General features: G+C 36.6%; 1 protein-coding gene across 5 annotated transcripts; it reads right to left on the bottom strand.

Annotated features, from left to right (window-relative positions):
• Positions 1-4869: 4869 nt before the first annotated feature.
• LOC147483585 (uncharacterized) lies at positions 4870-11891 on the bottom strand. 5 transcript variants are annotated; one of them, XM_086581183.1, is made up of 4 exons: positions 11141-11891; positions 6608-7030; positions 5391-5549; positions 4870-5254 (listed from the first exon to the last, which is right to left on the bottom strand). In XM_086581183.1, exons 1-2 carry the CDS (start codon positions 11715-11717, stop codon positions 6681-6683), a joined length of 927 nt encoding a protein of 308 aa, XP_086437309.1. In that variant the 5' UTR covers positions 11718-11891; the 3' UTR covers positions 4870-5254; positions 5391-5549; positions 6608-6680. The 5 variants fall into 5 exon arrangements, with proteins under 5 accessions (XP_086437309.1, XP_086437310.1, XP_086437307.1 ...); XM_086581184.1 differs by having other exon boundaries at positions 5391-5512; XM_086581181.1 differs by having other exon boundaries at positions 4870-5549.
• Between the last annotated feature and the right edge of the window lie 368 nt (positions 11892-12259).

Here is a 12259-nt window from a genome sequence, read left to right as displayed (position 1 = left end):
CCCCATTTCTACGGCTCAGGGCCGGATCTAATAGTGGGCGCTCGATACCGCGTTTTTCTGTCGCCGAGACCCAACACACATCAGGGGCGTGGAATGAATCTCGAGGCGGACACCTATCCGATTCTACCGAAATTTGGTGAGTTTCCTTTGTTTGATCGGCGTTAAGTAAACCACAAAACTGTCGCTTTGTCATAAACCACGGACATCTTATAATTCCTTCCAACAACCATACATACATCCAACAACCATATATACTACACTTAACTCTAACTACTACGAGGGATATGGCGATATAACTACAAAACAAGGAGAGCGGATTTGCCAAATCGATTATTACATCAAAATGACCTAGCTCTCTATATATACAACAAAAGAAGGAACTATCTCTATACATCCAAAGAAAAGAGCTAGGCTCATTATATCTGACAAAGAATAACCTAGGTCATCTATCTGGTCAAAATATAAACTTGACTCGCCTCCTCGTCAAGCATGGGAAATCCTCCCAAATCACCATACCCGTCATCACTAGGGTTAGGAAAACCCTCCTCCCATGGCTGGCTCGTGCGAAATGTTAAGTAGGATGAGCAAACAACTATGCCAGATGAAGCGACATAGCCAATAAATAGTTTACTTATAGAAAACATTTAAAACATGCAGGGGTTTCTATAATAGTATTCAAATATTGTGACTAGGTATATATACATCACTAACTAGCGAAATCCTCTTGACATGCTTCATTGATATATAAAATAGAGTTTTCACAATCATCATACAACTATTGTGGCGCATCATCCTATTAGAATGGTGAGGATGCGGTTTTTCGACCCGATCCGCGGGCAATCTCGGTTGATACTTCCCGGTGTGAACCATGCACCATGCGTTGTTTTTTCGATTTTTACCGTGAGGGGAGCTGAAATGCCGTTGTTGTGTTCGTTACACACAAAATCCCCAAAGCTTTTAGGGCTCGGGTGGGCCCTGTGACCCACGACCCCATACGGAACTGTCACCTAACTTACGGTGGTCAACCGTTCGACGACTACCGGTTGCTTTCGGGATCGCACACATCGAGTGGACTAAACTCTCACTCCTCGGCGTCTAAACCTCATCGAGGGTAACATGTAACCCAACACTCAAGCTAATCACCATCTGCGTGACACTACAAGCATGGTTATCTAGAAAAGTAGAAAAGGAATTCGGACTACATCCGGTGATGCATCCCTTTAAAGGTGGCCCACCACCTCGAAGGTGTACACCACTGGTTGGAATCTAGAAGCTGAACTGCCGTCTCAGGAATCGACAACAGTTCCTTCTTTATAGAATTCACGGTTCCTTTTCTAAATCTCCTCGTGATAAACATAGTAATATCTATATATATATATACTAGTATTACCGATTATTTTCAAATACTCTAGTTACATATCTAGTTTTTCTTTTAAAAGCTGTTGATTATATAGGTGTGAGTTCACGGATTTCCCGAATCGAAGCGGAACAACCTATGACTCCCAAGCGGGCGGTCATAGTAAATAACAACCGATGATTCCCAAGCGGCGAATCATCGTAAATATACGACCATCCGGGACCAATCGAACCTTCGCACCTAGTTACAAACAAGCGGGTAATCCTTACCCGCATTACAAAATCCATCTCTCTGTCTCCTTCTTTGAGACAAAGACGCGAACCTTTCCCCAAAACCAGTTTTTTCACTTTTAACCAAGAAACAATCCCTCGCTACCCGATTTTTACAGAGAAAACCATTTCGCGAAAGCTATCCATATACTTAATTCATATCGAGGAAAACTACAATGCAAAACATGAATATCATATATACATGCATGGTTGATCACATAAACTATTTCTTAACATTTTAAACAACTCAAATCATGCATGAAAATAAGCGGACTATATATTGGTATGTAGGTTCCTACCTTAGCAAGCTCCGTTCTCCTCAAGCCCCTTTAGCGAATCAAGCTCGGCTTAACCGAATCCCCTCGTATTTCCTCCTACACATCATATATATATCGTCGACCATTAGAAGTTATCGAGCGAGCGAGAATTCTTATATAGCGTAAGTCGAGAAGAATCTCGACACTCTTAATTTAGTTTGGGTAACTTTTTATCTAACTACCGATTAGCGAGCTTCTGAGGCCATTTCGCTCGCGCGTTTACTCTCGACGGTCTCTCTGGCTATTTCGACCATGGCAGGCCCTCATATCGGCCTTAATCCTATTCTATCCCAATTCGGTCAAATTTCAACTACAACCCATTCTCCACTTCTCAATTAACATTAATTCTATTAATAAAATCGGTGGGTGTTCCTTATCCCTCGATCATTACTCAATCAACTCTTATACAGTTATAAATCGACATAAATCTCTTGAAATTGTAATGAATAACCAAATTCTTACCAAGTCGGCAGCAACAATCGTTCCTAGCTTTGCCCCTCCACCAAAATCGCAACTCTCCTTCTCCAAACCGAGCTACTGCCGACATCAAACACCCCTATTCAATTAATTCCCTCCATACACTCCTATCAAGTCGAAATCAAGTTTACACTATCGATTGGAGGAACTACTCACCTGTCGCCGCGATTTTCTTGGTATGCTTTCGAATGCACTAGCTACTTAAAGCGCTCCTTGCCGAAATACCACACCCGGATTCGATATCTCCATCAATACATCACAATCTATCACCACCATCGAAGTTTAAACTAGTTGTTTGAAACCATTAAACCCACCGGCGGCGGTGGCGGTCTGACGCCAAATTCCACTCAATTTGAATCTTCAGCTTGGATTTTAGTTTTTCTAAGATTGGGGTGAGGAATTATGGGTTTGGATTCGATTGAAATTGGGGAGAATTAAGTTTCTCTCTCTTAGGGTTTTAGGTATTTGCGAATTGGGAAGAAGAGAATTGGTTTTGCGATTTTGTTTTTTGTTGGTTTTTTTTTTTTCTATTTTCGATTTGGCCGATATTTTTGGGCCCAAAACCCGATCGCTTCAATTGGACTTAAGGTCCTAATCGCCCTAACCACCCTTTCGTTTGGCGTCGGCGTCGTAATTATTTTTCGGCTCATCCGCTAACTTTAATCTTCTATATTCTATCTCTCCATGAGGGCTATAACAATAACCCACTCCTGGCGTAAAGGCGGTAACTTCGTCGCCTTTCAAGACGCTTGCATGAACCGCCATTAACCGGCATTTTATCAAATTTTTGCATATGGGTCGCTTACCTAACCGTGACTTATGAGTCGGAGTTAAGTTTCAGTAAGTTACGTACCTTTGAAATATAAACCCGACGACCAAATTACATAACAACCCTGGATTTGATATGAAATTTACAAAAATACCCTTAATACTAATTCAGGACTTTACAACCAATTTCGCTAGTTCACACCTGCAAGTGGTTAGTTTAACGAGTAGGGTGAGATTAGATCTCTCAAATGTAATCTTTTATAATATGGCGGGATTAGATCTATCCATCAGTTTTAATTATAGCCCCATTAAAAACACATTTTGGTGGTTGGGGTGTTATATTTGCCTTTTAGCCGCCCATATAGGCCCCATTGGACTTGCTCTTAAAGCCCTCATCCCTCGTCTTAAAGAAAAAAATTGGAAGCCTGATATGATATGATCGAAGTTCCATGTAAAGCGGTCGACAAGCTTCATGCCCTTAAAATACTTCAACGCATAACCTGAAATCATAATGTTCCACACCACAACATATATCCTTGAATTCCATCTCCTCAAAGAACACTCCCTAGCAACCTCCATCTTCCCACATTTTACAAACATATATTTTCAACTCCATATAATCATAAAAGAATTTTTCAACTCCACATTTTACAACCTCCATATATTCACAAAAGAATTTCCCTCAAACCCAATACTCAACATATAATCATATACATCCCTACCTACCCTATAGTTTTTCAACTCCGAACACGCTTTATAAACCTTATTCACATTTGTTAGCATGGAAGCTGAAATACAGGGCCGGCTCTGGGGCAAGGCCAACTAGGCGGCCGCCTAGGGCCCCGGAGTCAAAACCCAATAATAAGGCCCCCATTCAGTGCTTGGGTCCGGGGTTTATCTACTATATATCAAATGATCTGGATACAAAAATACTCACAGATAGAGAAATTAGAATAGCAACCAACTACACTAAATAATTTTGGATGCTTATTAGGCATTTAAAATATTTTTGTAGCATAAATAATAGGTTATTTAGTTCCTTTTTAAGAATTTGCCTTGGGCCCCCACAATCTCAGAGCCGGCCCTGCTGAAATAGACCAAGTTCTACATGGAAAAAGAAGCAGAGAAACTTACTTTGGTGGGAGTGTTCAAGTTGGTATGAAAAGCAAATGGAGGTGAAAGAGTTGTCATTTGTAGTTGAATGGTGTTTCAAAGTTGGATGAAGTTGGATACAAGAGTTCATCTTGATTGTGTCCTTTTTTTCTTGTTTGAAGGAAGAAGCCAAAAAATAACGATTTTAACTGACATGAAAAGGGCCGGACGGGTTATTGACCCGCATGATAGAAACTGGTTTAGCTGGGCTTTTTCATTTAGGTAATTGGGCTTAAGATATACTGAATCTTCATAACAAGCCCAATTCAAGGTCGTTTCACACTACACCAGTAATCGAAAACACACGACAAATGAAAATGAAAGTAGCACCACGTAACTACTTGATTGTCAACCAAGTACCAATAGCTTGTGCATATCAAACAATCTCCTGATTCTTCCAGTACATGTTAAAAGGGCTGAATCTGCAAAAAATGGATACAGCACTTCCCTAAACAAGCAAGTAATAGGCTTATGTAGTTTGTTTTAATAAATCTAATAAATCTTTTCATTTAATTTATTTATTTTCGAATAAGAAGCAAGTAGAGATCAGATATATAAAATGAAATGAGAAAATTTACATTAGGCTTTCATTAACAAAATGTCAAAATGCATAGCATTCAAATTCCTTCCAAAGCAGGATACATAATGAAGTCAAGTCCCCCAACCTATTTCCCAACCCCCAAAAACGTTAGCATACTATGAAGCAGAAGGAATACAAGTTATCCATTGAAAACAACTTTCATAAATGATATGACCCCCTTCAATCCAAAAACCCGTTTCGAGGTAAATTTTGACACGGATGTTTTGGGCAACAGTTTGCTGGAACTGTGTACATCATGGGTCTGAACAAATGTATCAAATGTCCAGCTGCTCAAGACCAAACGTGCTTTTATGAGTTCCTTCCAAACATCCACCTGATTCAAAATTGTAAAGACGGGTCATTAGGTACAAGGCATTCAGACTGCTACTGGCTATTTAAGAAGCAATATGAATCAAAGATTTGCTTGCACTTTGAGTTTAGTAGAAGGTTAGCTAAAAGGTTTTTCTTACTCGTTCCCCCATGAGAGACGAGAACACCATATTTGCTTCCACAGCATCTTCAACAACCAATTGCTTCAACATCCTTTTTTAGGATCCATTGTTGTTTCCCAATTGAGTTTCTTATCTCTTGTCTATGTGCAATAAAAAGGCTTAGGAGAGATGATGCCTCTACAATAGATTCCATTACAATAAAATGTAAGCAATAGATTTGACAAGCATAGAATGTGTATGTATGGAATATCAATTGTAATGGTTTAGATTAGCGAAAATATCCCACAAGGTCTTTATTTATATATATATATATATATATATATATATATATATATATATATATATATATATAATTATCTAAAAAGTAGCTACTTAAGTTAGCTTAAAATAAATGCGATGCGTAAAACTTATCTACAAAATGAATTCAAACCTAATTTTTTGTGGTTATGAAGCACTCATCATAATTATTATCTTTCCAAAATTTCAGCTCATTTGGAAATCTCTAACATAGATAAAAATTGTTATCATCTTTAAAAAGAAATCTAACGGTCCAGAAATGTTGAATTTTTGTATTGTTTTTTGTCAATGTTAGAGGTTTCCAAATGAGCTGAAATTTTGTAGAGATGATCTTAATATTGAGTATATCATATCTACAAAAAAATAGGTTTAAATTCATTTTGTAGGTGAAGTTTTACTTACGTACTTATTTTAAAGTTAATTTAAGTAGCTACTTTTAAGAAAATGACTGTAATATATATATATATATATATATATATATATATATATATATATAAGACCGACGTGGCAGCTCTTGTTTTGGGGAAACAAATTAACATAGTAATAACAGTTTGAGTTGACCTCACATGGTAACAAAGAATTATTAGAGTCCATTAGCTTCACAAAAAATATAAATAAAATTACTATTTTTTTAATGTTTTATAAATTTACAATCAATGTTTCATACAATTTTAATCATAAAAATGTTTTAACTACTAAATGGAAGGGTTGATCTCATCAACAACTTTTTTTAAAAGAGAAAGAAAGAAACCAAACAGTTTTTTTCAGTATAGGAAAGAAATCGCAAACAAACGACCGTTAAATGAAAACCTCAATAATGGAAGGAGAAGAGGACAAAAATGAAGGAAAAAATACATAACAAAACACTGATTTCTTCTGCTCTATCTGTCTCTTTCACATTCAATTATTTAATTTATTTGTAAGAGATATGATTTTACCTTTCAAACCGTCGTTGGAGTCAGTTACGTTCTTCGTGAATCCTAACACCAAGAAATGTTTTTCTGATAGCGTTCAATTCTCTACCGACATCTCTAATATCCATTCTCTCGGCGGTGATTCCACAGAACATGCAACCCCAATTCTGACTATTGCAGTCATGCACTCTAGCAGTTTTGTTCTCCTGTGGCTGTTGATTCTCATGGTATTAGTATCTCCTAAAGTGTCATCTCCTTCAGATAGAAGTATTGGATCTACAATCCTTATAAGTTGATCATGCAAACCGTTGCTAGCATAGTTATGGAGGTTTAAACCGTCTTTAAACATCTCATCGATTGGTCTCCGTCCTGTAGACATTTCCAACACCATAATTCCATAACTGTACACATCACCTTGTATGGATGCATCAGCTCCCATACCATATTCTGCAATATATACACCAATCACTAGTTTTTAGTAAACCATTTAAATGAATATATATATATATATATATATATATATATATATATATATATATATATATATATATATATATAAAAGCTGGCCAACAAAAAAAAGCGAAAAAAAAGAAAAAGAAATATAATAGTAATTTCGTAATGCTTTACATCCATTATAGGGTTTTTTAGACATTGGTCCTACTATTATTATGGAATTAGACTTTGGTCCATAAATGCTAAAATATTAGGTTTTGGTCCTACTTCTGTTACTTGACCGTCAATCAACTTAGTTATTTTGCATGTGGTCATGTCGTTTTGCTCTTTTGAGCGTCGTCACACGATGCCTACAAGCAGGACTAAACTCTAATATCTAACTTACAAGTAGGACTAAACTCTACTATCTAACTTACAGTAAGACTAATCTTTACTTGAGAGTTCTAATTGACCATTCAGATGTAATTTGATTCCCATATTGAGGAAAGTTTTTTTTACGTTTTACAATAAATTGCCTCGAAATTGGTTGATATGTTGCATAAACCAATTCTCTCAGTGGGGAATAAATTCAAAGCACCGCCTTCAGTGACATCTTTTGTGCTAGAAATAGTAATATGTATGATAGATAAAAAACTAAACAACATACAACCAGTATCGAACACTATAATTATTTTAGAATCTTTAGGATTTTATGTTAGAGTAAAGATTTTTCTTGTTTGTTTTTTTTTTAATCGTGCTATGGTTCATATTTTCACGACACGATTTTTTGATCGATAGATGTTTTACAAGTGTATGTATTGAATCTTTGTGGGTATCAAGAACGTGTATCCGAGGAAAAGATTGTGGGTATAATTCCAGAATGTAGAATTGTCATTCAATGTCCAAGTAAAAACTTAATATGTTCCATCGTTCCACCTCATATATAATTGACCGAACATGTAAAGATTATATGAACTTTTATGTTCTTGATTTGTGACTGTTTACTTTGTAGTGAGATACTCACGACACCATAGTGCTTCTTCTATGCATGTGTTTTCAAAACAATTTTTCTACTTTCCTTCTTCTATGCATACGTTTTCTAAACATTTCTTCTGGTTTCTTTTTGTTTTTTGATTCTCTGCGAGGCATATACTATGGAACTGGAAGAAAAACTTGCAAAACTTAGAGAGCATATAAGGAAGAATTGTAGAAGATCGAAACAGGAGTATTGGAAGATACACATTGTTTAAACCATCGTCCTTTCTCACTCTTAAAGATAAGTTAGTATTTGACCCATATAATAATGTCATCGTTAAGACATGGTCTTTATTATAAGTTGGATATTAGAGTTTAATCCTACTTGTAAGCATGCGTGTGGCGACGCAGCTCAAAAGAGCAAGCGGCATGACCACAGTCAACTAAGTTGGATCGACGGTCAAATAGCAATAGGACCAAAACCTAATATTTGGCATTTCTAGACCAAAGTCTAATTACTATAGTAATAGTAGGACCAATGTCTAAAAAACCCTCCATTATACTATAGAGAGGTTGAAAAGGTCCTCACAATCGCCAGTTAAGATATTAATAAAAAGTAACCAAACTAGCTTTAATTACCACCACATCCACAGAGTTTGTTCATCCTCGATCTTTTGAATTTTAACTCAACTAACATGGACTGAAAAGAAATTAGATCAAGTTGATAGTTTTTATTCTCTCTAACAGTTTTTTATTCACACTAATAATTTCTTTTTCCTCTTTTAAGATATCGATATAACTATGCTAAACATCCAACTATCCAAGGCCCTCCTGTACCTAAATTAGCTCGTGCAACTGGGGTGTTAATGGCGTCGAACTTAACTAGAGAAAAAAGAGGCAAAAAGAATTGAGTTTCACTAAAATGAGGTTGCACATAAAATTATAACTAATGATGCAGTATACTAGATATTAAATTCATGCATTTATGAATTGGAAAAATTTGAAATCAACATATGTCAATATTTAAATTCCAACACGGGCGGCATAGCCAATAGATCCCTTTACCCTGTTAAGGTACTTTGACCATCATGCAAGTTCTCTATTGATCGAAAAGAAGTTTTGCTAAACCAAAATCACCAACATGAGCTACCATATCATTATCAAGAAGCACATTGCTTGGCTTTAGATCCACGATGAATAACCAAAATGTGGCACTTTCGTGATGAAGATAGCTAAGTCGCGAAGCAACATCAATGGCGACATTTAGTCTTTGAAGTAGGTTCAAATTCGATCCTTCATCTTGTTCATCGATCTCTTGATGTAGCCACATTTCTAAACTTCCATTTGGCATGAACTCAAAGACTAGTGTTTTGAATTCATTTCCTTCATAATCCACACTAGAGCAAGAAGTTAGAATCTTAACAAGATTTCGATGGCGATATTACGCAATGATTCACACTCTGCCATAAAACTCTTTAAAGCTCCTCGCAATTGAAGTTTGAACACCTTAACGGCAACAATGGTTTCAGTATTGGTTAAGCATTCCCTTATACACCTTTTGCCAAAACCACGAACGAACCAACACAATTAGTTGGAGAAAATCCACCCGATGGCTTGAGAAAGATCTCCATATGAGACCTTGAGATGCGATCACTAAATGATGGCAAAGAAGCCGTTTTAAGTTTATTTTTCTCCCAAGTAAAAAATATTAGAGAACATGAGGCCAAAAGAATGAACACGGCCACACCGATCATAATTGCCATTTTGGAAGGATCGGACCTTCCATGCTTTTTACACCTTGCTTTCTGATTTCTTAATTGGCATGGTGGCAATTGCGATTCAGGTATACCCCACGAGATCGAGGAATTCCCAACTCTTGAAAAATTGCTTACAATTCTAAAGATTCCATTCATCGGCACCTCACCTTCAAATTTATTGAAGGATAGATTCAATATTTGGAGATCTTGAAAGTCCTCCCAATATTTTGGAATTTCACGAGAAATTGTTGCTTGATAGATCTAACTCTTGGACATTCTTTAAAAGACTTCGAAGATTGAGGAACTGTCCCTTCAAACAAATTATCGCCCAAGTATAACTTTTCCAGACTCAAACACTCACCAAGAGTATTAGGTATTAAACCAGACAACTTATTTCTAGACACATTGATCTCAACAAGATTTTTTAGTTTTCCTACTTCTAAAGGTAGGGAACCAGTTAAGGAGTTCATAGAGAAGCTAAGATAAAGCAGAGTGGGAATATTAAAGATATCTTTAGGTATGGTACCATTTAGGTTGTTTTGTCCTAGACCCAAAAATTGCAATTGGCTAAGAGCACCAAGACCTAAAGGAATGTTTCCTTCCAGTCTGTTCCTTCCTAAATACAATTCACTCAATTTAGTATTGTTTGCAAGAGAAGATGGGATCGGTTCAGACAATTTGTTTTTATCCAGATATAACCCCTGTAAACTACGGAGTTTTCCAATAGAAGATGGAATACTACCGTAAAAGTTATTAGAATAAAGACCTAATAGAAACAAATTGACCAGGTTCCCAATCCCTTCTGGGATAATTCCAGATATTTGATTGCCTCCTAGATACAACTTCTCCATTCGGTTGGAGAGATTGGTAATAGAGTTCGGGAATACACCTCCAAAATTGTTACTGTGCAAGCCCAATACTTTTAGATTACTGGAGTTGGTCAAATAAGTGATAAAACTCAAATCATGAGCTTCTCCTGTTCCTAGATGATTACTTGCAAGATTTAGCCGTTCAATAGTTTGAGGGAATTGAAAATCCTTAGGAATTTTTCCCTCGAAATTGTTATCTCCAATATCAAATAGTTGAAGTTTAGAAGCATTAGCTAATGAAACTGGGAGTAGTCCAGAAAGTTGATTTGCAGCACCATAGAAACCGACGAGATTAGGAAGAGTGATGCCCATGTCTAATGGAAGACTACCACTAAATTGGTTACTGTCAATTGCTAAGATATTCAAGGATGAGATGTTAAAAATTGTTAACGGGACCTCACCAGATAGTAAATTACCTCCAACACCGAATTTTTGTAAGCTTGACAGTCTACTAAAGCTGGCTGGAATACTTCCAACAAATTCATTTTCATCTGCATGGAAGGTTTGAAGGGACGAAAGATTACCTAAAGAAGGGGGTAGCATTCCTGCCAGATTGGTTCTTCCAATAAGCAAGAATTCAAGCTTTGACAATGAGTCAAGCTCTGCCGGAATATTCCCTGACAATTTGTTCCAACTTAAATCAATGAACCTGAGTTCAGTACATTGGGTTAGATTGACTGGAATTTCTCCTTCAAAAGTATTATTGAACAGAAGGAGTACTCGAAGACGAAACAACGGACCAATTTCTTGAGGAATCTCACCGTAGAGTTGATTGTGCTTTAAGTCGATGACCCTTAGGAAAGTGAGGTTTCCAATATGAGGCGATAAGGATCCAACCAAACTCTGGCTGGAAAGATTCAGACTTATGACTCTTTGATGACGCTTGCCGCATTTAATGCCTTGCCACTGACAGAAATGGAAAGATTGGTTCCACGAGCTTAAGCCGCCTTTAATTCCATCTCTAATAGCGATTAGAGAGTGAAGATCAGTCTCATTTCCTGAGGTGGCCATAGAAGGTTTTGTTTGTGACATCAACTGGTTAAAGAGTAGGAAGATGACGTAAAAGTTTAGTAATGCAAATGCCTGCAGGTTTGAAATCATCTTTGCGAATTGTATAAACTAAGGTACGTGGTGTAGTAATATATAGGAGCATTGCCGGCGTGTACTTGATTGACTTACAAATGTGAATCCTCCGTTTCAGTCTTCAAAACTTTAAAAAATTCGCCGGATCCACTTTAAAAAGAGATCTCCTTTAAAAAATGGTAGCGCCTCTTCTTTTACCCCACAATCGCTGTTTTTTTGTTTTTTTTTGTTTGTTTCTTCTTTTTCTTATTTTTTGGTAACCCCATTTTCTTCCCTAATCGTAAGATGTTTTACAAACTCAAAAGTGTTTGGACATTGGAGTTCTTCTACGTTTATACCATTGCAATAATATTAAACAGCCAAATTTACAACTGTAATCCATTCATTGTATGTGTGCATAACATACTTTTTTTTCTAGTCGTTATTAATGTTTTGTTTGTGTGACTTGAGTTGTAGTTATTAATTTGTTTGATCAAATGCGTCAATTGTGTTTTTTTTTTTTTTTTTTTTTTGGCATAGAACATAGAAGTAAGTAGTAAACTCTAGTGTTGGGTATCTGT

Source organism: Coptis chinensis, chromosome 8, assembly GCF_015680905.1.
Source record: "Coptis chinensis isolate HL-2020 chromosome 8, ASM1568090v1, whole genome shotgun sequence".
NCBI classification, from domain to species: domain Eukaryota; kingdom Viridiplantae; phylum Streptophyta; class Magnoliopsida; order Ranunculales; family Ranunculaceae; genus Coptis; species Coptis chinensis.
This window is presented reverse-complemented; position numbering and strand designations above follow the sequence as displayed.